We start from the raw sequence: 27196 nt of genomic DNA on the forward strand, positions 1-27196 counted from the left end.
AGAATGCATGTGTGAAATAACACAAAAGACAAAAGGCTTTAATAATTTTGTCTGAGCTCTCCAAGTCCAAACTTGTAGGATATGGTGTCTAAGGCTTGATCTCTGTAAGGAGTTTGTGTGCTGCCTCCAGTCTTTGCATTAGTTTACCGTGACCTTTTGAGGATCACGTTTATGTATGATTTTGCCCCACTCTGCTACAGACTGAGTTTGGAAAGAAGAAACACGTATCTGTAAGTAAAGTATCTATCTGGTCACATTGCTAGGGTAAAACAAGGTTAAATTTGTCTAAGTTGTCAACCGATTCCGCTTCATTAGGAAGCAGCTGCATTTCAGTGCCCAATGGATTTTTTACACTGTGATGCAAAGCTTCACCCCTGTGATGTGCACAACGCTTAGCAACCTGGCAGGGAAAGCTCCTTGGAAGTTTTAACAACACATCAGTTAAATTGCTGTAATTTCCTTTCCCTTGCCTGGCTTTGTTTTCCAGGAGTTGTTGCTGCAGTAACTTAGCCTCAGGATACGCAGCAATTAAAACTATGGGTGGTTGCACTGTGGGAAGATAGTGCCCCAGGAAGACTACCTCACAGAGGTGTTTTTAGGACATAATTTGATGAAAACTTTTTGGCAGGAGAACCAACCTATGTCATTTTCTTACTTGGCCTCAGCTGGGTCAGTACAGCTTTTTGCAGATCTACATGATAAAGTTAATCTGATTATTTTTAATCTACATTTGTTTCTATATTTGCTTCAGGTTTAGCCAAGCAAAGTGTACTAGCTGAGGGAGATGGCACAGAGAGGGAATCAACAGTGGTGGATGAGAAATGGCTTATTGTAGGCTGGTATTGCTGCCGAGAAAACACTTGTGAACCTGTAGGTGCAGCACAGCCCTAAGCATTTGTTCAGGAGCTCTTTTCCCTGTTGGGAGAAAAGTAACCATGGCCATGTAGAACTGCTTACAGAGCTGCCGAGGAACCATTGTGGGACAGCTGCTCTGCACAGTGGCATTCAGCTGATTTTTGTGAGTTCCTCCTCCAATGCCATTCTTCCCTGCTTGCTTGGTGTCATGGAGATTGTCACTTGGGACACCCAGAGAGGCTTTTCTGATTTTGAGTCAGCTATAGCGAGCTCTACATCCTTTCTCGTCCCATCTCTTGGATGAACTGTAATTATACCAATATGGAGAAATAGCACATTTCTATCTTTTGAGATTCTTAGTGTGAAGCCGTCACTGTTACTACCATGAATATCCTGGTTTCTGTCTGAGACAGACCAGCATCCCCCTCCCTCTCAGAAAATTAAAGAGCAGTAAAACAAGAGCATTTACCATCATTGCAGCTGAAAGCACTCTTCTCATGGCCTTGAAAAGATTATCAATTCCCACTTGGATTTTAACAGAGACCTGCTGGTAGGGATGGAATGAACTTTGAACTGCACACCCAAGGACAGCCTCAAGGTTGCTGTTCCCCATGCTATCTTGGTTATTGCAGCCTACTACACTCCTGTGATGTACATCAGCGCTTTTCTGGTAGCACATGGGACAGGAAACTGTGTCCTCCAGCCACCTTCCTCCAACCAGTCATTGCCACGTGCCAGCCCCCAAGTTTCAGGATGGAAGAGCAGTGCAGGACTCCATGTGTGATCACGCAGCACAAGGCTGTGCAGTCATGCCCACAAACCCTTGGGCCTGTGCAGTCAGTTCCATCCCCACCATCATGCATAAAGCAGAATCGTGCTTCTCCTTCCTAACAAATCCCTTTTGCCTCAAGTAAACCATCTGTGACCCAGAGAAGCCCCTTGCATTCTCACAATAAACCAAAGTCCTCCCCCCTCACTCCTGAAGCAAGCCTTTTCCCTGCTCCCCCTCAATAACCAAAGCTGGTGAGCCAAACTATTCCCTCTCTCTGACCCAGCCTCAGACCTGCTTCCTCTGGCACACTTTTCATGGGGATGTTTTAACTAAATTTATTACCTTGCAGTCAGAGAGAGTTCTAGCCACTCTGACATACCACCTCACATTCATGAATATGAGCAAGATGACTGGGAGTCAGTGTCAGCACCACAGTGTGCTAATTCTGCAACAGCTTGTAGTAAAGCTGTAGAAGGGGAACTACCAAATTTATGCCAGGGAATTAACAGATTGTTGTCTACTACCACAGCTCTGTCTTTGTAGTATGCCCTGCATAGTGAGCAGAGCAAGAACTTTCAGTAACTAAAGATCCTCTTGGAAACTAGACTGGGTATTGAAAAAGTGCAGTATGATGCTGGCTGTTTTCTGTATACCTAGGTGTCTCCTAGGTAGCTCCTGAACACACTGATGTGATGCACTACAGGGGATGCCATTACTTCAGACACCTTTGTTATCTGCTTCTCAGATACTAGTTAGTTAATCTGTATTAAGAGTCTTTCTTTAACAAGTGCTCCAATTACAGAATGAGGGTTACTTGTGCTAGCTATCTTTTAACTTATGTTCTCTGCTACAAAGGATCCTTTGAACTGAGCAGGGTTCAACATTTTAATTAAAAGCTACTGTTGGTCAGTGTCTGGGTTTGATACATCCTTTGAAGAAGGATCAGCAAAGGATCCCAAGAATCCTTAAGGGGAAGGCTTCTTCAATGGTTGGACTTGATCTTAGAGGTCTTTTCCAACCTTAAGATTCTATGATGATTCTCTAGGTAAGAAGACAGACTGCAGCAGCAACAGCTGACGTTGAATACAGCTGCAGTGGAACTGCAACTTGGACAACAGGGTCAACTTCCCTGCTGGTGTCACATTCAGTTAGCAGCTAAATTCCCTCACACTCACAGCCTCCAATCACCATCAGCTAGCTTTACTTCTCATTACATCAGACAGTAAAAAGGATGCATGCTTGTATCAAGTTCTTGTCACCACTGCAATGACTAGCCTTTGACCAGGGCATAACAAAGACTAGAGAAGTTCTTGAAAGAAATTGCACTTTAATGTAAGATTATGCAAGGTCAAAATACAGTTAGGACAAACACGCTGAACAGCACGCACACTGACTCACATGTCACAGCAGTTTTAAGAGTGACACTCCATTCTCAAAACCATCCCAGGTGGGAAAAGTCACCTTGTACTAGTTGGTCCCCTTCTCTGTAACTTTACAGAGCACCAAAAGTTTAGTCTGTATAAAGTACAAAATTTCTGCATTGCAGAAGATAGCCCTTACTATGGAAGCCCAAACAGATGGAACTATGTCTTCTTCAGAATCTTCACTGCCACCTTGCTATTCTGTTAATAGCTTCATCAGAATACCCATGAGATGCTGCTGTTACAACAGTCCCCAGCCAGAAGGAATGCACACCATACTGGTTTGGAGGAAGTCCAGCAAGCCCAAGAGCATGGCGGAAGACAGTTAGGAACTCCCTCTTTGTCACAGCCATACTGTCTGAGCGCACAAAGAGAGGGCCCTCTCCTTGAGGCCGTGCTGCCACGTAGATGCGGAGAGCCTCAACAGGACATACCCACATCTCTTTAGATAATCTCAGTTGGATCAAATACCTCTCTTGGCCCATATGAGACGTACGCAAACAAAGGTTTGCACTTCTTTCAGTCAGCTGGAGGTCACTCAAGTACAGGAGCTCTGGCTGTACTATATTTTGGTGATTTGTCACCATCTCTTCTATACGGAGTGCACCAAAAAAAGCTACAGTAAACATGGCACGGAACAATACACAGTCATAAGGAGAGCAACACACAGATTCCAGAGTCCCCAGGAGAGATCTTAACACTTCAACAGTTACAGGAGTGTATTTATCATTTGAAGGGCCAGTCCTACATTTCAACCTTGATATCATGTTACAGATAACAGGATCTTGAAGAGGATCAGAATGATCTACCATTCTGGAGATGAAGGACAGTCCTTCCATATACATTATTATTTTTGCAGGAGGCAGATCCTGAGATGCCATGACAACCAAAAACTCTCTCACTTGATCCACTGGAATTGGCCAGACTGCAGACAGAGCCATGCCTTCTCTAAAGGCAAGGAAATTCTTTAGGCCCTCATAGTAGGCCTGCCATAAGTGGCTGTCTCCTGAGTCCTCCAGCAGGAGCAGAGCCTTCAGGGGCCAAGGGCCCAAATGATGCTTCTCAGGAACCTGGCTGAGTTCACCTGCTGAAAGAAATCCACATTAGCAATGGCAAACAAGGTAGTCTCACAGACAGTAAGCAGTAAGAACTTTCCTCCCTTTCAATACACTCCAGCTTTTGCTTGAACGTCTATGAAAAAAGGCTGTCCCTTGTATTCTTACAACTCTCACTTGCACAGCTTTCAACAACCAGAGCACAGGAAAATAATTAAAATCCTAAAAAACATACCCCCCACCATGTTTTTTCTCTTTAAAGCAACACCTCAAAGCCTAGCGACAGATGTAGCAGACTACTACAAGATTTCTGCAATCTTAGGCCTTCATCAAGAGGTACAAAGGACTGAGAGTAACAAAGCTACACAATTGCAATAGATTCAGCAGTGCACGCAGGTCCCAGAAGCCTTCCAGCTCTGAGGTCAGATTCCACAGAAGACCCTACCAAGCCTCTGCCAACCTCCCCCAACATGCAGCTGACCCACCAGGGCCACACTCACCAGCTCTTCCCTGACTGCCAGCCTCCACTCCACCGGGACCCCACGATCTGGCACAGGCACCCAGACCACACGATAGCCATCCCATACCTGGCTCCTGCCGCAGTAGTGCCAGCAGCGCCCAGAAGGGTGAAGGGGCATTGAACGGCTCGATCTCACTGCTCTGCATCACCAACAAAACGGCACCTACACAACCAGCAGCTCGAAACACCAGCACCCTAGATGTGCCTCTGTGCTGCCTTTTATAGCCTGGCCCTTACTTCTAACCAATCGGAGCGTCTCCCGCTCGCCCTCGCCCCTCTCTTACCCAATCGTGGAGCGAGCCCGCGCGGCGACGGAGCCTGTAGCTGAGGGACGGAGCGGGGGCGGCGGGGCCGCCTCAGCGGGGTCACCTCGTCCTGCCTTCTACGCCGGGGCCGCCCATCGGCCCAGGCGGGAATCGTCGGGAGGATGGGATTTCACTGCCTGGAGCTAAACAGCTCGTTATCGCCTTCATTGTGCTGCAGTTGGGGGCTAAGGAAGGAGCCGGTGGTGGCAGAGGGTGTGCCGCGGGTGCGTGACTTGAACCTCCTCGGCCCTGGTGCTGTTCTTTGTCCCCCGCCTCAAGCCCGCGCTATTTTGTTATTAAAATGAGATAACCTGCAGCAGGCGGAGGTACAGACACGGTATCTGGCCGGATGAGTGCTAGGAGTAACAGTCAAATCTTGAGGGAGAGGAAGGTCCTGGGGCCGGCAGTTGCCGGGGTCCCTGCACAGCTTTGTTCCAAGGGAGACCAGGCTGGGTCTCAAGCATTGGTGCCCTGTGCAGCCGGGAGCCCTCGGGGTGCGGGGCTACCCTCTCCGCAGAGCAAGTGTGTTCTGTGAAGGCACCCCAAAGGAGATGAGGGTGCGCAGGAAAATACCAAGCTAAAAGCTCAAGATGTAGCTATCAAGGGTAGCTATCTCATTAAATTGTGCATGAAGCATCTAGGCGTATTGTTTATAACTAACAGCAAAGGATGAGTAATTCAGAATGGAGTCAGCTGCCCTAAGCTATTCTCTGTAGGAAGCTTGCTGGAAACCACATCTTGGAGAGCCCAGGAGAACAGTGGGTAGGGAACACAAGCACTTCTTTCTCCTTCTAACTTTATCAGTAAATCCATTCATACTTGTGAGAAACGCCTGTGAGTTTCACGCCCCGCAGTTCGCAGGCCAGGCCCCGCTCCTTGCCCTCTTCCCGCGGTGCCGCGCCCCGCTAACAGCCACTTCACACCCACCGCACACCCCGCTCCCCGCCCGCCGCCACGCTCGGAGGGGCCCCGTCAGGCCAGGGCGAGCGCGGGACGGCGTCGGGCGGACAGCCAATGGCAGCGCTCCAACCCGCCGGGCCGCTCCGAGTACCCAATCAGAGGAGGCGTTGCGAGCGGCTCGGCGGCTATAAAAGGGCCTGGGGGGGGGCCGTAATAGTCTTCGTGCTGGAAGGGGTCAGGGTGCTTCTTGTGTTCTCGCCATGTCCTGCTCTGCCCGCGCCCCGGCTGGGCCTGTCGCCGCGCCCTTTTGGGAGATGCTGGCGCTGCTGGCCAGAGAGCCAGGCATGGAGTGGCTGGACCTGGGCCTTACTGGGCAAGAGGTTGTCTTCTCGTCGCGCAACCGAAGAGCTGTGTGTCGGACCGAAGCGGTGGTGCACTCCGGCGGCTCCCGGTGGTGTGAGGAGCGCGGTGCGGCGGCGGCGGTGACTGGTAAGTGCGGGCCGTGCTCTGGCGGGGCTGTCAGCACGTGTGGCGGCTCGGCGCCTGCCTCTCCGGGGGTTGGCCTCTGCCTCTAGGCGGGGGGCGAGCGGGTCGGTGGCCGCTGCTGGGCAGCGTTTCCTTCGTTTTGCTCGAGTTCTAGTGTGAGGCTTTTGGAGGGAGGCCTCGAGGGAGTTCCCCTTTCTGGGCTGGGAAATACGCTGCCTTCTGGTGGGAATGTGCTCTGTGCCCTTTGCAGTTGTAACTTCTGTAAGCCGTGCCAGGAAGGCTTGGTTTTAAACTTGCTTTTTGCTTGTCTTCTCTGTTACTATTCCATGAATTTGTAAATTCCCAGAGTGTTAACAGATCTTGTGTCTGAAATGGGCCTAGTATGTTGCTTGTAGTTTCCCATTTCAAAAATATCTGATCTCTTTAATAGCTCAGAGCTAGCTGTGTGTGTTATCTTTAATCAGATAAACTAGCAGAGCATTGTTTAGGGGTGTATTGCACTGAAGAATGTTGTCTTTATTGCTGCTTGTGGCATGCTTCTTCCTGTTGTCAGCATGTGCTAATGTGGATCTTCTCTTGTAGGAAGGGTGTTTAGTTGTCCTCGGAAACATTCCTTGGGACCTCGGCCTCTGAAGACTCTGTCGTTATTGGAGTGCTCAGGGGATAGTAGGCTTTGGCAAGCCTACCTTGAAGGACTGAAGAAATTCCTTGTCTTTAGGAAAAGTGTGGGAATGCCTGCAGCCTGGCCAATTCCAAAGGAGCAAGTTAGAGGGTTTTTGGCTGTTGAATCTCTTTATTCATCCTCAAAGACACTGATGTATGTGGCGGCACTGTCTTATTTATCAAAACTGACTGGTAACCCTGATCCTCTGGAAGATCCTATAACCCACTGCATGGTGATAGGGTTGAAACGTCAAGTGGGCATCCTGAGAGATAAATACTTGCCTATAACAATTGAGGTGTTGCGATCTCTCTTAGGAGCTCTGGAGTCTGTATGCATAACTCATTATGAATGCTTACTATTTCGTGCATTATTTACTATAGCTTTTTTTGGGGCACTTAGAATAGGAGAGATGGTGGCAAAGCACCATGATGTACTGCAGCCTGAGCTGCTGTACCTGAGTGACCTCCAGCTGATGGAGGGGAGAGTGGTGGTTTGTCTGCATACCTCTTCTGTGGGTCGAGAGAGACATGTCATTAGCCTTAGGCTGTCTGGAGAGCCATGGGTGTGCCCTGTTCTGGCCCTCCGGAGTTATGTGGCAGTTCGTTCACAGCTGGAAGGGCCACTATTTATGCATTCAGATAATACAACTGTAACAAAGAGGGAGTTCCTGTCTGTTCTCCGATGGGCCCTGCGGCTGCTGGGGCTGTGCCCGGAGCAGTATGGTGTGCATTCCTTCTGGCTGGGGACTGCTGTCACTGCTGCACGCTGCGGGTATCCTGGGGAAGACATCACTCGCCTGGCAAGATGGCCCTGTATGATCCCAGAGAGATCATAGCCATGGAGATCAATGGGAAAATAGAAGCTAATCAATTACTTTCTGTAGTGTTGGCTTTTATCTGTACAGTTTCTAGTCTTTGGCAGTAATTTAGTATTAAGACCTGTAATGAATTTTCTACCTCATAGTGGAGTGATCTCTCAAGTTCACTCACAGTTGCTGCTTGTGCTGAGGGTGGGGGAGTGTCAAACCTGCTGTGTGTGGACTTTGCCTATCTCCAGAACAAGTCTGCAGACAGTTTTGTCTTGTATAGTGTGCATTAATAAATGTTTCATTTTTAAAAACAGTCTTTGCCTACTAGTGATATTGTTGCTTTTTACCCAGAAGAAATTGTAGTCTTGGTGTGGAGAGGGATGAATGACAGGCAGACTGAGGTTTTGAAGGAAAACTCTTGAGATTTTAAGGTAATCATTGTAAAACAGGCGGTAGTTAAATTGTAATATCTTTTGGTGTAGCTGTACACTATTTAACACTGACATGTCACTAAGGTCAAAAGGGAAAAATAAGCTATGTGATTAGCCCAGTAACAGACACCAAAGGATGAGCTTTTTAAAATATTGATAGTCATAAGATGCTCAAAGTGATATCTTGCACTGTTTAAATGGGACACAGCAGCTTTTTTATTCAGCAAACTCTGCCTCTGAAAATATTTCATTTAATCCTCTAGACCCAATTCCCTCTGAGCATAATTAGCCTAATCAGTATTTTAAATAACAAAAATAGCACACGGTTCACTTAACAGTAAATGATTTCCTTATGATGTGATACTTGCTGTCCTTAATTCAACCTGCTCTTTTTTGATCAAATTTTAAGTTACTCCTTAAAATTAAGGAGTTTTCAACCATAATCATAAAGTACAAAGGCTCAAGTACTTCCAATTTTGTAATTATAGCATTGTGGTACTTTGTTAGCATGCAGTGGAATATATTTTTCACCATATGGCTTGATTGGGAAGGGAGTTGGTGAGTCAGACAGTCCCCTGGCTGAGAACTGTAGTGAGCAAGCCTTTTGATCACCCTTATTACCATCACTACTCCAAACCTGGACCATCATTATTGCTAAACATGCTACTTTTGTATCTTACTTTGGCCTAAGCCCTTTTCTAACAAAATTATGGGTTACAGTAGTATGGGAGCTAGCTGAAATTTGATGCTGGCTTGATCTCTGTGGATAATTATCCATAATTTCTGGGATTTTGATTAGTAGAAATTAACACTGTCTATGGAGGGCAGCACCAGTCTGCTACTCTTTATTACAAGAGTGGCATTGTGTTCACTGTGGGAATTAACTACAGTGCAGCAAGACTTCTGTGGTTATAACCATATCTGAGATCTTTGTTTTAACTGCAATTCAGCTAAAAGCTGTCTTTTTTCATTGTGTGGTTTTGTTCACTAAAAATGCTTGTTTGTATAGTAATTTCTGTTTCTGTGCATGAAATCTAAGTGTAAATATAACTAAGGTGATGCAAATATAGCATCTGCCCAGGAACGTATCCTGAGGTGCCCACCAGCTGCTGCTGGTTAGGCTGAGCAGATACTTGGAACATACTTGTGTAAGGAACTGTTTTGTGCTCTGTGGAAGTGATGTGTCACTGGCTTGTGCTGTATCCAGGCATGCCAGCTTCTAGTACTGTCTTGCCTTGCTGTGAAAGGCCTATGTATTGGCTATGTGTGGCATGGGTTTGGTACTGGGGGAAAGGACAACTACAGGGGTGGCCTCTGTAGGAAGAGGTAAGGGGCTGCCCAGTTCATATTTTTGTTTCCCAGTACTCAAATATTTTAATTGGCAATAAATTACTTTTTCCAAGTTGAGTCTGTTTTACTTGTGACAGTAAGTGAGCTCCCTCTCTTGAGCCCTCTATACAAGTAGATCCAAATAGCTGCACCAGTGTTACTGTTGTGGTTTAGCCCTGGCCAGCTGCTGAGCACCACACAGCTGGTCACTCACTACTTCCCCCTGCTGCCTGCCCCCCCCCCCCCCCAAGATGGGGGAGAGAATAGGAAAAGTGAAAGTGAGAACTTGTGGGTTGAGATAAAGACAGTTTAGTAGGTAAAGCAAAAGCCCTGTGCACAAGCAAAGCAAGGAATTCATTCCCTACTTCCCATGGGCAGGCAGGTGTTCAGCCATCTCCAGGAAAGCAGGGCTCCATCACAGGTAATGGGTACTTGGGATCCCAGCATTAAGAAGGGAAACTTGTTTTTAAGGAACAGTCATCAGAGGTAATTAGTTTTTTAAAAAGCCCTGTTTTGATAGGCTGGCATATCTTCAGGTAAGGTTATAAATGCAGTGCTCAATCTAGAATTGCTTGCTGGAGCTATAGGTCTCCTTTTATGTGGCAAATAAAACTGAGACAGTTGGTAAGTGAGACCAGTTTTCTCCTGAATGTTAGGAGTTTTGCATCTCATCAGCTCAGAATCCTAAAATGGTTATCTCTACAACAAATTATTTGCAAGATGCTTGCATTTAGCTGTTTTAAAGATCCTGAATAAAGGCAGAAAGGGATATAAGAAATTTATTAATTTTAAAAAGTGAAATGAGGAATTATTTCAACTCACAGTTCTTTCTTACAATGCTAATTAATGATTTCACATGTTTTTAATGTGTTAAGGGTGAAAGGCTAAGCATACTGACTCCAAAAAGAGCCAAATTACTCTTGTACTACTGATCACTGTCTGCTGTGGGAATTCAGTGTTATGTGAGGATGCTGGTGTATCATTATTCATGTGGAAGCTTGAACTCTTACAATTTCTGCAATTTATAATTGTTGAATTCAAGTAATCAGACTCTTTTCAAGAATAAAGGGAAAGTGATTACTTGTAGTTTTAATTAAAAAAACCACCAAAACTTCTTTGTACACCTGTTTTGTATGCATTTGATTCTATTCTGATTGTGATGCTTATATCAAATACATATTCCTTAGAATGACAGAAATAATATTACTTATTAATTACTCCAGTACTAGTTAATCAAGTATAAAGTGTATGTCCTTCCGTAGCTAAAATTTTCATTATTGGAATTGTACCTCAGAGTTCCTGTTCCTGAAATGGATGAAATTTGTAAGAAATGGCTTCTTTCCATATCTACTGAAAACGATTAGGTAACTAAATCAAGTATTTGTCATGTTTTACACCAGGATCCATGAGTACTTCTGGCTTGTAGAATGAAAGTATTTGCTGCTAGTCTGACTAAGCAGCATTCAGTGTCCTTTTGATAGCAAAGACCCAGGTCCAGAAAGCTAAGGATAAATAGGCAAACGCCTTTAAACATCGTAGTGTTTTCTTTCCAGTGATTATATAGAGAATTATTTGTGCTATAAAAAGTGGTGAGGGGACTTTTTGAGACAATCTGTAAATACAAACAATTGCATCTCCCATACTTTTCTCTCTTGTTTGTAACCAAGAATGAGAAGCAGCTAGCAAAAGATGAGCTTAAAGATTGAGCGGTTCCATTGAGTTGTTACTTGAAACATCCCCAAAGTGTCTTTTGGGTATCTAGAAGTCTTTTTCTGTCACCTTACTTTGAGAGATATATATATTCATCAGTTGCGATGTTGTGGTTTAACCCTAGCCAGTAACTAAGCATCATGCAGCTACTCACTCACCCCTCCCTGCAAGAGTATGGGGAGGAGAACAGAAAAAAAAACCTTGTGGGTTGAGTTTAAGACAGTTTAATAGGATAACAAAGGAAGAGAATAATAATATACATAGAACAAGTGATGCACAAAGGCAATTGCTCACCACATGCGGAAGAAAACAACCTGATGCTCGGTCTGTTTCTGAGCAGTGGTTCTGCCTCCCGGCTAGCTTCCTCAGTTATATCCAGAGCATGATGTTATATATTGTATGGAGTACCCCTTTGGCCAGTCTGGGTCAGCTGTCCTGGCTGTGCTCTCCAAGCTTGTTGTGCACCTGGCAGGGCGTGGGAAGCTGAAAAGTCCTTGACTTAGTTGTTGCTAGGTAGGTCTAGTGCTTACACTAAAAATATCAGTGTGTATCAATGTTATTCTCATACTAAATTCAAAACACAGCGCTATACTGGCTACTAGAAAGAAAATTAACTCTCAGCTGAAACCATGACATGTTTACTTGTACACAGGAGAAACTTGAACAGTCTACTCCATAGCAAGGAGGACACTGATGTTATGCAGTGGCTCTGGTAGCAGCATGCTGGCCACAACATGCTGGCACTCTGTTTACCCTACTCTGGCTTTCTGTTGAAGATGTTTGATTTCGTTTTCTAAGTTAGACCTCCTCAGGAGGTTTGTTGCAAACTTGAAAGCTGTATAGGCATTAAAAGTACATTTATTGTAAGATATCTAAAGGAAAAACAATGTTTTTCAATCAAGATAGGTGAAGAAGGCTCCGTTTTGCATTTGTGGTTCAAGTTTGGCTAAAGCATTAGTACGGTGCTGAATACACCAGTTGCTACTGGCTCATTGAATCATCTCTTCCAATGGGATGTCATAATGTGTTGCCATGTCATTCTGGGGCTGGCTGTGTATTCACTGCAACATGTTGCTTAATCATACCAGTGTCTTACTTGCTACTTATATTGCCTTGAGGTACTGGCAGAAGGGAAAGAACAATGTGTACCACAAATCCCATGCTCTTTTCTTTATGTATAGCTTCCCACCAAGAGCAAATCAATTCTCTATCAGAGTCCAGACCTGACTGTACCTCAGTTGTTAATACCATTGGATTAGGAGCAGCTCTGAAATAGCAGTTTAATAGGCTGCTTTTGCTAGAGCCCAGGAGTAAAGCCAATATGGAATTCATTGCTAAAATTGTTCTAAGTTCTAGCAATGTTCTTATACTAGCTCTTTTAGACTACTTTGAGGAACTGGCTTTTGCACATTTATATACATTTCCTAAAAGCTATAACTGTAGGATGATTGTAGGATAGTATGTCTTCTCATAGCTCTGCTATAGCTATAAGCTCTGTGCTAATCCCTCTTTGCTTTTTCCCCATCATCTTGGTTTCGTTTCAGAATAAAATGCCCTTTGTGCCCTTCTTAAGCTAAAGGCAGCTGAGCACTTGGCAAAGATGATTCACAGTGCCCTGCCAGTTGTTGGCAGGCAAGCAGCAAACGTTTTCCAAAGCACACAAACCAACCAGGGATAATATGTGGTTGTAGTAGCATTTTAATGTTAAAGAACATTTTTTTTTTTGCCTTAACAGCTTTTATACCTTATATCACCTTCCACAGAACTTGGAAAATAGCAGTTATTAAGCCTGTAAGATGCAGATCAGTGTTGTAGGCTAACACTTCTAGATGGCAAATCCTTTGTCTTTATGGGCAAAATAATTTTTTTCAGTCCAGTTAACCAAAGAAAAGGATGTTCCTTGGTGGTGACTCCCTATATTAACACCTGAGCTTTTTTCCTGTGGAAGTGCTACGTCTTTATTTCAATGCATTTGTTGTGGGTTGAAAAGAAGGGACTAACATCTTGGCATTGGACAAATCTTAGAATTTTGCAGATGAGAACCAACAGTATGAATACAGCCTCCCTTAACTGATCCGCAGCCACTGTACTCTGATGCTTAAGGGATCCTGTCTTCAGGTGAGGTGGTGGTGCTTTGTCCCAAGAGCTAAACAGTTCTATTGTGCCAGAATGAGTGTAGTTGCGGAGTTTGAATAAACTGCAGATTTACTACCATATTTTGCTCAAGAGGAAATTTTTTTGCTTAGGCTGTAGCATAACGTAGCTGTGTTTCTGTTAGGACATTCTAAAGAATATCAGTACTCACGTACCATAAGATGTTGCAGTAGCTAAAACCACGATTTATCAAAAGTTCTTTTCACGCAGAGATGAGTAGCTGCTGCTTGTCTTATGCTACAAGGAGGTTTGTTCAGGCATAAATGCACTCTGATAATTGAGAGTTGTGTCCTCCTGCATGTAGTTGCTCTGATTTTTTTAAAGTGGGCAGCTCTGCAATATTTGTAAGGTTGGAAACCAGTTTATTTTGTTTAGAAAAAACTTGCTCTTGGAGTGGCTTGATAAGGTGGGTATTTTGTACTCTGAGAGTAAAGTAGTATTTTTGTTTTCTTTCTGTAAATTCTGGGGACATGGAGAAATCCTGTGGGTAGATTGTGATTAGATGGAGTGGAAATTATTAGATGGAGCAGAAAAAATGAGATAATGCAAAATTTTGGAATATAAATGTTTGCTTAGTGTCTTTTTACAAGAGTACAATGTATTTACTTACAATGTAAGTAAAATAGTATGCAACACTGGTCAAGTAGCATGTATGGATACTGTTTTAGCAATCATCTTGCAATTGAGTTCTCTGAACTCCTTGAAAACACAGTTAAACTTTAGGTTGATACATTATGGTCTGCATTTTTTTCTTGTCTTCATCATCTTTTGGCATCCTGCCTTTTCAGCCAGCTGCACTGTATTAGTGCACGGCCTGAGTCTTAGCTCTTTGTAGGGAACTCATGGCATTATCTGAGTTCCTCAGAGTTTAAGAGTTTACATGTACCATATTCTGTGTTGCAAGGTGGATGTGAGCTTATCAGGGGATGCTAGACCCTCTGTGCAGATACCCTTGTGAACATGATGAGTTTCAGTAGTGTTTTAAAGGGATGTTCCCCCCTCCTTTGAATTTTGGAGAGAGTGAAACTTTAGTTTTGAGATAGTATCTAAAATGTTGCCCTTCTGTCTTGCTTCCTCAGATATCAGTTTATAATCTGTTTCTTGTGATGTGCACACAAGCTGAAGGAATTGCTTTCTGGGAAACCTAAAGTTGTCTTCAGCCTGCAGTGGTAGCAGGGGGACTTCCCTCTACTTCCAAAAGCTGAGGTAGTGTGCTGTCTTCCATGGGTCAAAGGTGGTCATGCAGAGGAAGATGCTTGAGTTGGTCTGCACCCTTGTAACAGAGCAGAAATATTTCTCTAATTGAGTTTGTTTTGGAGCATCAGGCTGCCTGTTAGAGCAAACCTGTGATCTGGAACAGTGTGTAGGCCCTGGCGGTTGTCTTTGTGTAGAGCAGAGATCCTGTAATCAGCCATTCAAAGGCATGGTACAAAGCTGGAAATGATCCCAGTGAGAAAGAGCTGTATATGAAATAGCTTTCTGATAGCTAAAATCATAAAATAGCTTTGTTCTTAACCCTGCCAGATAGTGAATGCTTCTTAAGGATGGACAAAATACCAGTCAGCTTGCAAGCATCCTGGTGAAAGTGAACATGCTGCATTTTAAATCACATTAATACAAGGCTTCTAGGAGCAAAAGGTTTCTCTACTTCAGGTGCTGGGAGGTTGTCAGCCTGGGTAAGTAGACCCAAATAAAACTTATACTTGTAAGAACTCACAACTGTAACATGTAAATTAGGATTTCCCATCTCTGGAAAATGTGGCTAATATTCTACATTATCTCATGACCTGACATTGTGAATGCTTCCTAATGTATTTCCTACCTTCCATGTGTACAACAGAGTGGAAGAAAATATGAATGAGCATGCAGGTTTCAGGTGGTAGGGGATTTTTAGAGAGAAGGAAGGAGGAGGCAGTAGGTGGGTGTGAAAAAAAAAAAATGAGGTGGAGAGAAACACGCTGCATTTAAATGAAGTGCTGTATTTTCCTTCTTCAGAGACTGGGCACAGTGAGGCTATTCTGGCAAGAAGAGCTGTTATTACCCGTGCTGTTAAGACTTCAGTTAGTCTAAGGAGAGAAGCCTGACTCTGAAGAGTTAGTGTGCTGCTTGACCCCATCACAAGATAGTATTCTGTAGTAAATGCTGCGAAGAATGTGAACGCCACAGCTCCTGGGGAGAAAAATTGGCAGGAAGACAAGTAGAAGCAGACTGTGAGACACTTCTTACAAACTGTGCTTAGAAAACCAATCTGTTCTTCTTTATTGTTCTCTGATGAAGGGATGGATTATAAATGGTACAGACAGCCTTGAGGCCTGTGATAATACAGTATCTGTAGCTTTTCCAGTTGGAGACTTAAAAATTCTTAAAGCTTTTTATGCAAAAACGGGTAAGAAGCCATTAAAAAATTCTGAAAATGTACATGTCAAAACCTCAGCCTCAGGAGCAAATTATTATTTTAGGCAGGAGAGGAAAGATTTAATTGAAGGAATAAAATTTTAAATGTTTTTTACAATTTACTACTTATAGTTTGGCTAAGATAATTATCTAAAGTTGGAAGTTTTAATATGAAAGAGATCCATCCCATGTCACCTTCACTTCAGTCAGTCTGTCCTTAAAGTGCATGCAGTGAAACTTCCCTTACATGGCAGTGCACTGAATGCAGATTTTTTTAGTGTTGTCTTGCTAACAGCATGTGTGTTTGTCTAGAACCATAAGAAGTTACATGTCATGTGTGTACACAAGCTCAGTGCACTGATGAATGGTATGTTCTTGTCCTGCTGAATGTAAGCACAAACACAATGTTGTGCTCCATTAATAGCCCATACGCATTCTCACAAAGTCAAATGTTTGAACAAAATATGTGGAAGCGGGGCTGGATATTGTGCCATGGGCCTCAACTGCTCTGTGCATCAGCAGAAGCAGCCTGTGCTCTAAATATAGTTTTGTATCGTACAGTTGTTGACAATGATATATATGTGCTTGCCCTGAAACCCTCTCATGACTGGTCTCACGTATGGTAGGCAGACTTGACAGCCAGATTCAGCCACGAAGCGGTTTTGTTCCTTCTGCTTATCTTTTTTTCTTTAAAAGAACATCTTGTCTCTGCTTGTGTTATATCAAATGTAAGACAAATAATCAGTGAAATTAATCAAAGTAGATTAAAATGCAATGTGATTTTTGTGTGAGAAACAAAAATTGTCTTCACTGTCTGGTTGGATCAGTAGGCTGGCTAACAGGGCCATCTGCTGGCAAGCATACTCCAACAAGATAACTTTGAATTTTGCTGGGAATGAGTCTAGTTCTGGGAGAGGTTAATGGCTTGATTCTAACTTCCAAACACTCATGACTCTTCTTCAGTTATCTCTGTAAGCTGCTTTGTACTTTATATTAATTCCTGACTTCATAGCAGAAGTTCTTACTGTAAAAATAGAGAACTGCTTAACTATAAATTTAAGCTCCATTCAAATGTTAAATGGGATGTTTGATCTGGGAGCAGTATTGCCATAGATTATGCCACAATTTAAAACTAGATTCTGAGGAAGCATGGGTTTGTAGATGAACCTCTCAGATCAATGAATAGTGATTAATGTTAATACTTGCTCTTCATACAAAATGTCTACAATAGGGACATTTTGATTCAAATTACAGATCAGATTTCTTGTGAACAAATGTAAAGAAGCCAAATGGCCTAGCATACTGAGATTGTTAAATATCTAGTATCTTTAATTTTGAAAAGGCTTTTGGATGTATCTTAGTTTTATTTTTGTAAACACACTGTAATCAATGTAGCATCTCAAACATACCAAGTGTGTTCTTGTACTTGTGCTCATGTTTGCATGTCTGTATGTCCAAGCATGCTTCTTGTTTTTGTCTTCTGAGAACCTGCAGTTTCCCTTCAAGATGATGGCATTGCCATAAAGGTGTAGGGTTCTTTAAAATATGTGATCTTATGCAAGTTAAAGTACATCAGGTTGCACTGCTTGGCAGACATATTACTGGTGTAACAGGTCACAAGATTGTCTCAAGCCTGTGGCAAAGCAAGCTTAGTTTTGGTTCCAGTAGTGTTTATAGCAGCACACTTAAAGCAGTACCCCGGTCACTCTTGTAATTACAGTAAGAGAAATGAAGCAGTAACTACTTGCTGACATAATGGCAATATACTGTAGACTAAAGGTATCCCCTGAGAGTGCACTGATCTGACTGTATCCAAAAATCTTTCATCTCTGATTTTTGTTGTCTCTGACAGCATATACCTTCTTCCCACAGAAAAAGGTTATTAAATACTGCCTATGGGCTGCTCTGACCTTTTTGACTTCTAAACTGTTTTCCACTTTTTTCCCCTTTGACAATTCGGCAAATGAAGTGACGGAGATGGATTTCATTACAGGCGCTTTGACTGAAATTATTTATTGCTTACCTATTAAACCTGGCCATAAATGTCATTGATTTATAGACCCCTGCGAAAGCACAAACATTAGCCAGTGAGTGCCGGGAGTGCTACTGTATAGAAATTGTGTATGGAGGGATCAGCTTTCTTATAGCCAAAAGACTACACAAGAGTAAAGCAACAGTAATTTATATTTTGTGTGGATCAGAACTATTCTGGACCAATTCTTTTGACTGGTAGTTCATTCTATATTTTAACCTTGCTATTTTAATGACTGTGTTGTTACCTGTTCTAAAAGGATGGCAAAATGGACTGCAGTGTATCAGAAAGGATGATTTGGACTATGGAAACGAAGAAGTCATTTCCTCTTGTCTGTGAGAAACTTGTAAGAAAATACCTGCAGTACTATGAAACTAACTTGGCAATATGAATAAGACCTAATGAAGTTCTGTCAGGGTAGATGGGAGGCCAGGTGTGGTATTGTTTCATAGTCATATTTCTCTTCTGTAAGTCTTGGCTAAATGGAAGAGCTGTTCAGTAACTGTAATTCTTTGTAAAGTCTTGTCAAGTTCACCTGGGAAAAATTGTACTGTATTGGGAAATGACGTTTTATCTGCAGAGTCCAGTTTTGCTCCTGATTTACTGTGCTGAGTACTGGTCTCAGTTGTCTAAACCAGTGGAAGTTCTCGTTTGCACAGCAGTATTGGACTACTGCAGATGTTGCCTGTGTTGTCTGACTTTGGTGTAGCTGCATCTCTTCTGTGTGGCACCACTTTGGTAGGTGAAAACATTGTTTTGTCAGCATGGGAGTAGGTAGGCTGTGGGGGTTTTAGTGTGTGATGTACAGTGTGACTATACCTACTAAAGTACTGAGGCAGACTGCTTTTTTGTGAGGGTCCACAGGTTCCACAGAGCTTGTTCTGAGCAAGGTATTGCTGAACATAGGGCAGTATAACGTGGCCCACCAAAGAAATGTTGAAAGGGTTCTTCATAAATTTCTCAAAATCTTACATTTGTAGTAAAAAAAATGCAATGGAATATAGTTTTCCTACTGATACCCTATCTGTTTGTCTTCTCCCTCAGCATTAGCTTCAGAGCAGACAGCTCTCAGGTTACAGGGAGAGGGAGGGTTTGTCAGAGCCCCAGGCGGTGGCAGGGACAAAGACCATTGATCGCTCCAGGACTGACAGCTGCTGAGGGAGGACCAAGTGCTTCTAGCAGCTCATCAGTGCCTCAGCATCTTTATGTTGCTGTGCAACTTGATTTTTTGTTTGTTTGCTAGGTTTGGATGGTGATGAACGTTTTTGTGCCCTTGAGTGAACAGCTTTATTTAAGGTCCAGAAATGAAGAGAAATAGCCTGTCCTCCCTTTCCATCTCCCTCTGGTTGATGTTTACAGCAGTGATGCTTCAAGGTGAGAATACTGCTTGGTAGCTAAATGTTGCATTGAGGGTTATTTTACTCAAACAGGAGCTGGTGTCCTGATGTGTCTTACACAGTTGAGCTCCACAAGTCTTTCATCTGTTTCGTTTTACTGTCTTACTGCTGAATAGACAAAATGAATGATTGTGTACAGCCAGAACTTAAATGCTCTTTGTGAAGCTTTGATTTGTTAGGATTTCTTTTTAATCAGGAAGGTTTGCTTTGAATTCTTATTAGTCCAGGAAGTCACCATGAGTCACCAGAGTGATGTACTCCAAAGCACTTGGCTTCCTACATAGTGCCAGCTGGCATTTGTGCAAGTCTTGTGAGTGTTACTGTCCTTGCCCTTTGCTTGCAGAAACATGTGAATCTATCTAAAGGTAATGCACAGACTGCCTACAGAAACTGTGATGCACAAAACAGTGTGGAACAGCAAAAGCAAAAGTGTTGTTTAAAACCTAAATTTTGGTGAATTATCCTTAGTGACTAAGTCTGGATAGCAAGAAGCATCTCTAAATACATGGTTTGGAAAAGGTTTTAGTGCAAGGATGTGTTCGTACATCATGCAATTGCTAATTTGTGAAGAAAAGCAGCTCAGACTTTTTCCAGGTGGTAGTTAAAAATTAAAGTAAATTCTGAAAGTAGCATGAATCTATTAGTGCTGCATTTAGGGGTATATCACAAGTCATTAGCCTGGGAGCAGATTTGACTTCAGACTTTGCTTCTAATTTTAGCTTGGCAGATGTGTGACTGTAAGTTAATCTCTATGCCTATGAAAGACATCAGTAAAATAAAGGTAATGATATTTACCTTCAAAAAAGGCAGGAATCTCTGGATGCAGAGGCTTTTTTTCAGTGGGTATGAAAAGCTAGAGTTAGCTATTCATTTACTACGGGTGAATGCTGTCCTTATTTGAATAGCTTCATCAGGCATAGTTCTGTTTCTGCACTAAATTATATATTCTACAGTATATGAATGATAAATATAGCAAATACTACTTGAAGCTGTAGAAAGAGAGTATTTTCCGATATTGCTCAGTGCCTTATCTGATGTACTGAACAAATCTGTTATCTAGCTGTAGAATCAGCCAAAGGAAAATATGCTCACATGCTGTTTAATGAACTGTTTGAAGACTACTCAAATGCTCTAAGACCAGTGGAAGACACAGATAAAGTGCTGAATGTCACCCTTCAGATCACGTTGTCCCAAATTAAAGACATGGTAAGAGTACAGTTCTGTTTTTCTGAAGATGTGCTGCAATGTACTAGCTGTAAACCTTTTGCTTGGAGTAGGAAAAGCAACTTGTGTTTTGTTGTGACAACTTCAGTAATGCTTCCTCACAAGGATCATGTTCTCCAGTTCTTTGTAGATTCTCATCTGATTGCAACACTAAAACTTCCATTATAAGTCTGCAAACTTACAGCTGCTGAATTGTTAAGACTTCTTTTGTAGTTAGGTGTTGGTATTGCACCCTCCAGGCAACTTCTGCTGCATTTTAAATAGAGCAAAAGTTTTTTTCTAAGATGCAATTAATTTCTACATAAACTTTCTATTTTAGCCTTCAGTAACTTTTTTTTATAAATTTGATTCAGCCAGATATACTTTTAAGGCAAAAAAAATGTCTGGAAGGAGAACAGAATCACTTTGACTTCTGAATTACAACTTCAAGGCCTTCACCAAGCTTTGAGAGAATTGTTAGGCTGAATCTGTTAGCTGTTTGGTATTCTGAAGCTTGCAAAAGGAAACTCTTAAGATACTAGGAGCCTTAGACGCCTATCATTAAAGCTAGGGAGGGTGCAGGGGGAAGAAGGTTTGGACAAGAGAAAGTCCAAGTAAGTAAGCTTCCCATGCAGTTTATGGGCATATGTACCTGTCTGAGAAGTACTCTTGTGGCCTGTCAGCATTCTGGCTTGTTTTGGGCAGTACTTTAAAGCTACACAACAAATGCTGTCTGCATCTAAGATGTGATTTTATCACCTTCAGCTAGAAATATTTCTACATTTTCATGCAGGATGAAAGGAACCAAATTTTGTCAGCTTACTTATGGATTCGACAAAGCTGGTATGATGCATACCTCAAATGGGACAAAGATAAATATGATGGGTTGGATTCTATCAGGATTCCAAGCAATTTGGTTTGGAGACCAGATATTGTCCTATATAACAAGTGAGTGTCACTGGAGGAAAAACAGCTTGAATACTTGTCTGAGGGAGGGAGGGGGTTGAAGGAGGAATTGACCCACAGACCCTGAACTTTCATCACTTCACCTTACTTTAGCAAGGAGTTTGTTGTCTTAACACTTGTTGTTGATCATCTAAATATTTTGCAATAAAACCATAGACAGCATTTGTCAATTGATTATGCTGCACAGCAAAGCTGTTCTCAATTTCTCTGCACTGGGAATTGAATACTGTGGCAGTCTGAAGCACTTTCTGCTGCTGCTGCTGCTGAAGAGCTCTGGAAGAGTGTGTATCCACAGAAAGGCAGTACACAAAGGCTGCACTCCTTGTCTGCCCTCCCAGGCCAGTAGTGACCCAGCAGATCATTTTAATCTTTGAATGGATTCTTATCCCACTGTACCCTGTTTGAGGTCAAGTTTGAAGAATCTATGGCCAAGAAAACCAACATAATTTAGCAGCAATGATGTTTGGCATTAATGGGCACTGGTACCTGTTAGTTAATAGTAAGTTCCTAATTAGATTCAGTATAAATAAATAATATGATTTTGGAAGCATGCTTTTAATGGTGTGAAGTGAGGGTCTTCCCAGCCCACACATTAAGTTGTTGTCTGTTGATCTTGACTGTCACTTTTTTGTCTTTTAGGGCTGATGATGACTTTTCAGAACCAGTGAATACTAATGTTGTGTTGAGATATGATGGAAAAATCACTTGGGATGCACCCGCTATCACAAAGAGCTCATGTGTAGTGGATGTATCTTATTTTCCTTTTGACAGCCAGCAGTGCAACCTTACATTTGGTTCCTGGACCTATAATGGTAATCAGGTAGACATCAACTCTCTTGATAGTGGTGACCTCTCTGATTTTGTAGAAGATGTAGAATGGGAGATTCATGGTATGCCAGCAGTTAAGAATGTCATCACATATGGCTGCTGCTCTGAGCCTTATCCAGATGTGACCTTCACACTGATTTTGAAAAGGAAGTCTTCATTCTACATATTTAATCTGTTACTGCCTTGCATTTTGATCTCTTTCCTGGCCCCACTGGGATTCTATCTCCCTGCAGACTCAGGGGAAAAAGTGTCTCTGGGTGTTACGGTTCTGCTTGCTCTGACCGTGTTCCAGCTGATGGTTGCAGAGATCATGCCTCCTTCTGAAAATGTACCTTTGATAGGTGAGCTTTATGCACTTTGTCTTTAAATATGGCTTATTAATAGCAGGGTTTTATGTCAGGGAGACCATATGCAATCTGAGGCTTCTGGGAAAATAAAGATGTTGCATCTTTAAAACATAGTGGAATACTTAAAATGTGTGGAATTTGTACAGGTATGCTGAAGCTCTTCAAAGTTATTTTGTGTTTATTTTAAATTCTATATTAGCTAGCTATTTTGTATTTATTAAATATAATTAGACAGAATTATTTTATCACATATTGTAATAAAGCTAGTAATGGAAAACAATTTTAGAACCAGTGTACAAAGTGTAAGCAAGAGCTGTACACACAAGGCTAGACTGTTTCAAGATCTGTTTCTGTCAGATCCAGATGGTTGCATGGTTTGGCTGGGACACTCAGGGTTGACTTAATATCTGACAATTGTTATATTGAATTGTAACGCCTGGCAATCCATTGTGCTGAATTTTAATTTGTCTGAGAGTTCCAAAGAGGTGATGTCTGGTGACAAGGGTGGTGTTCAGTGCTGTCTGGTCTGCCTTCTGCCAGGACCCTCCTGCCACTGGCTGATCCACCCCCTGGGTCAGGAGGCTGCCCAGCTGCCCTGGTGGGATTTCTGGAGGGCTAGGAACGCAGTTGCTTCCACACTGGCTTCCAGCTTCATTAAGATAATTCAGATCTCATTATTTTTATTCTTGTTGTTACTGTTTATATGAAAAACTGCATGGCTTAACTGAGACAAAACACTGGTCAATGATTAGGAAAGTTGAATGCATTTCCTGCACCAGCAGCAACTAGTCCTGCCTAGAATATGGGCTTGCTGTACCGGAGAACCTTTCCTACCCTCCTGTCATGCTGTGTAAATTAAGGAGCCAGGACCTAACCTCAGTCTGCTTTCTCTTCTCTCCCTCACCATGCTTTCCAACCCCTTTGAAAACCTGGGATCACATCATGCTTGTCCGTGGTACATCCTGTGTCATCAATGCAAGCCCTTACTTTTCCTGCAGAGGCTGCACAGCAGCAGGGCTGGCAGGTGCCTCCTGGCATAGGCACAAGCCACACTAGGTTAGCTGGTCAGCTGCACACTTCGGTTGTGAAAAGCACTGGCTGAGGGGCTCAGTGTGCATTTACTGTATTTGCTGTCCCTGGCCAGAATGAGCTTTGTCCCTGTTTGGACTAGCTATGCTAAAATTTGTACAGTCTGAAGAAAATCCAGACAGCAAATCTCAACAGGCAACGGAGCCACCCTTCAGCTCTGTGCCTGGCCTCTTAGCTGTCAGTATGCTAGTTGTGGACATCAGCAAGGTCTGAATGCAAAGGCATCTGTCTGCTGGTGTGGGGTGTGTCAATAGCTCCAACAAAATGTTATCACCACTTCTGTTAGTACATCAGGCAATGGGATTTCTTATGTGCCACATGAAGCCATCAGCACTGGGATTTCACAGGCACCAGCAAAAGAGTAAGGGTCCTGATAAACATTTTTAAGCTGTTTTCTGAATGGATGTATTTTGAGAAATCAGGGGGTTTGGCTTGCAGATATTTACCATACTAATACAATAGTCACTCATTACTGTCATGCCTTTATCAGATGAGTATGTGGTTTTGCTTTAATCCTTGTTTTTAATTGGCAAATTAAGTGTGATCTAAGTGTAGAGAATCAGGGTGATTGAAAACTTGTTTCACTTGCACTTATGGTTAGCACTATGTTGTCATATTGTTAATTCTACATTGAATTTTTTATTAGAGTAGCATCTTTAATATGATTTTATTTTGTATTCCAGGGAAGTATTACATAGCAACTATGACCATGATCACAGCTTCCACTGCATTGACGATCATTATAATGAATCTCCATCACTGTGGCTCAGAAGCAAAGCCTGTTCCACAATGGGCCAGGGTGGTTATTTTGGACTACATGTCAAAAATCTTTTTTGTTTATGACGTGGGTGAAAATTGCACAAGTCCAAAAAGAGAGAAGGAAGAACAACGTAAGTTAGAGGGGTATGATGGGTGTCAGAGAAGGCACAAAGAGGTAAGGGGTCACCTTTCCAATACGAATGATGACTGTGATCTTGATGAGAAGCTCAATGGAAACTTGAATAAAAGCTATGGGGTTCATGGTGAAAATGTTAGGGAGACTGTTAATTGCTGTTCCTGTTATAAAATGCTGATTAAAAATATTGAGTATATTGCTAATTGTGTTCGAGACCATAAAGCAAACCGGGCCAAAGGAATTGAGTGGAAAAAAGTCGCAAAAGTGATGGACAGGTTTTTCATGTGGATTTTCTTTATCATGGTGTTTTTTATGAGTGTGCTGATCATTGGGAAAGCAGCTTAACTGAAAATGAACACATTTCTTTTGTAAATCTGAACATACTGGGTTAACCTGTTTTGATGGAGCTCTGCGACTAGGGTGCTTTTGAGATCTTTGTCTTGCATTCTGTAACAATAAATTGATTCTGTAGACTGTGACAGCGCGTTGAGACATTGCTCACCTGAGGGCTTTGTTAATGAACGTCCTTGCCTTTTAGTAGGGGACTGCAGCCCTGATGAGGTTGCTGGGTAAGCACTCTGTGCTCCATCTTGAGGGGTGGTGGCCATGGTTTCAAGCTGAATGGGCTGGAGTGTTGCAGTGAGGGAGCAGGCAGCCTAGCAGGCAGCACTCTATTCACAGGGCTGCATCTCTGCACCTTGTAACTTGACCAGCCCTTTCTCTCCCCCAGAAATAGAATGTGTTTGACATGGTGGCAGTTCCTGGAAATCATCCCTTCATGCATGGCATTGCCTTTTTCCCTTTTTTTAGCTTGTCCTGTTAAATTTTTGTTATGGCTCTTTCTGATCACTGTTTCTATCATTTCATAGGCTCTACATGTCTATCTGCTGTGCCTTTCACTTCTAATACCATTGAGCTCACTGAATATTGATGGTTACCTTGATCTTCCTCTTTATCATTCCCTGTTGTTACTATGGCTCCAGTAAGCCAGATTCCCAGGAGTTCTTCCTCATTGAGTTGGAGGACCTTTCTTCCATTCTTTCTTTTGAGTCTAATAATGGGAAGGACTTCTGTCCTCCCTAGATGTCTCATTCCCCTGGCCATTTGTGCAAGATGGGCCTTTAAATGCTATTTGACACTGCTAAAATGGGAGGCTGTGACTTTCATCTCTGCTCATTTTATTGATGTTCACCCCATGTGTCCCTCTTCCACTCTTAGATCCTCTTTAATACTTAAATTTTGAACTATTTACAGGAATGCCAAGGTTGCTCTGTGCATTACTTAGCACAAAAGCATGATTTTACTAGCTCACTAAAATAGTGTCATCAACACTCCTTGCTCAAACACCTTAGTACTTGTATGTGAATGTGTTTGTCACTGAGAACATCAAAAACCCCTCTTCTGTGTGTTAATTTCTGTTAACTCTGACTGATAGATTTCTGGAACATGTCTCACATAGTAAAGTGAGAAGCTAGTACCCCGGGCATACCCATGGCAGATAAAATGCTTTTACAAAGCACCCTGAATTCTGAAACCATGTTATTCTAGATGCAGTGAGAGGGGCAGAATGACACTGTAACGGATCCCAGTCAAAAGTTCATGTGATAAAACTCATTTTTGTAATTGTTGCAGTTAATAGGAGCATACCTGTGAAGCTGTAACTTAAGAGCAAGGAATCAAAATGGCAAAATGATGCAGTTGTTATGCCCAAATTTATTGGAAGAAAGGGAATTGTAATTACTATTATGATGTAAATGATACATTGAATTGCTAATGGTGGGTTCTCTTATGTGTGGAATAATTAATGCTGTAAGTTTATCTGGATTCTCATACATAATGCAAGCCTTGAAGTCCAGGTTCTAATGTAAAGCTAAACTGGTGGCTAGCCAAGAATAAACTCAGTATGTGGAAAAAGTCTCAAGTGTGTTCCCTGTATATTATCAGTTCCCAGTCAACCAGGGTAACTTAAAGTTCCTTGAGAAGAGAAGCTGTTCACTTCCACTGTGCAGAAAAGTGGTTGCACCCATTTGCCATGGAATTCTGGGTTTGGCACTAACGCTGCCTGTCTGAGGAAACCAATTTCGTCTTTGTTGTGGAAAATAATATTGTCCCAAAAGCTGAAGGAGCAAAGTATTTAGAGATAAAGGTAAAATATTCAGAACATGAGTCCTCAGCATGGAAAACAGATTACCAAGGGTTTGTCCAAGGTGGCATAAAGGAGAGAGTTACTGTTCACTGTCTCTTCCAATATAGGAACTGGATACATTAAATATACACAGTGTGTAACAGTGGAGGAGTCTGTACAATGTGTGAGAAGACTGAGGAACTCGTTGCAACAGGATTTGTGGATGCTGAAAGATTATGTGGATTTGAAGATTTGGGGAAAAATATAGAAGAAAAATCTACTGGCATAATACTAAATACAGTCATAAAGTGTTGAAAGGTGGAGCAATATTTCAGGGGATTTGTGACTACGTTCTTCTGTGCTCTTCATCCCATCAGTGGCATCATTGGAGACAGCTTCCAGGTTTAGACAGACCTTTAGTCTGACTCAGTATCTCTCTTGGAAATTCAGATTGTGCCCATGCCATTCTGTTCAAACAGCAGCATGTGTGCATACAGTTGTGGGCTTCCC

The 27196-nt window shown here is 42.5% G+C and overlaps 2 protein-coding genes across 4 annotated transcripts in view; one reads left to right on the forward strand and one right to left on the reverse strand.

Moving 5' to 3' along the window:
- CHRNA9 (cholinergic receptor nicotinic alpha 9 subunit) overlaps positions 1–26372 on the forward strand; it is a 60629-nt gene extending 34257 nt beyond the window's left edge. The window contains exons 2-6 of the mRNA XM_054824116.1: positions 19080–19210; positions 20294–20439; positions 21230–21384; positions 22042–22571; positions 24350–26372. Coding sequence (XP_054680091.1) covers positions 19141–19210; positions 20294–20439; positions 21230–21384; positions 22042–22571; positions 24350–24906 — 1458 coding nt within the window. The 5' untranslated portion in view covers positions 19080–19140 and the 3' untranslated portion in view covers positions 24907–26372. The remainder of the gene's footprint in view (positions 1–19079; positions 19211–20293; positions 20440–21229; positions 21385–22041; positions 22572–24349) is intronic.
- Positions 2976–4796, reverse strand: LOC129205816 (uncharacterized). 3 transcript variants are annotated; one of them, XM_054824111.1, is made up of 2 exons: positions 4691–4796; positions 2976–4132 (listed from the first exon to the last, which is right to left on the reverse strand). In XM_054824111.1, the coding sequence occupies exons 1-2, from the start codon at positions 4767–4769 to the stop codon at positions 3231–3233; spliced, it is 981 nt and encodes a 326-aa protein (XP_054680086.1). In that variant the 5' UTR covers positions 4770–4796; the 3' UTR covers positions 2976–3230. The 3 variants fall into 3 exon arrangements, with proteins under 3 accessions (XP_054680086.1, XP_054680085.1, XP_054680084.1); XM_054824110.1 differs by having other exon boundaries at positions 2976–4135; positions 4691–4781; XM_054824109.1 differs by having other exon boundaries at positions 4604–4743.
- Positions 26373–27196: the final 824 nt, after the last annotated feature.

Source organism: Grus americana, chromosome 4 (genome assembly GCF_028858705.1).
Source record: "Grus americana isolate bGruAme1 chromosome 4, bGruAme1.mat, whole genome shotgun sequence".
In the NCBI taxonomy this organism is placed as follows: Eukaryota; Metazoa; Chordata; class Aves; order Gruiformes; family Gruidae; genus Grus; species Grus americana.

Coding starts and splice junctions, on each gene's coding strand:
- LOC129205816 (XM_054824109.1), bottom strand. CDS start 4,688: ATGGGATGGCTATCGTGTGGTCTGGGTGCCTGTGCCAGATCGTGGGGT. Junction 4,133..4,603: donor TGGCAGTCAGGGAAGAGCTG/GTGAGTGTGGCC, acceptor TTCTTTCAGCAG/GTGAACTCAGCCAGGTTCCT.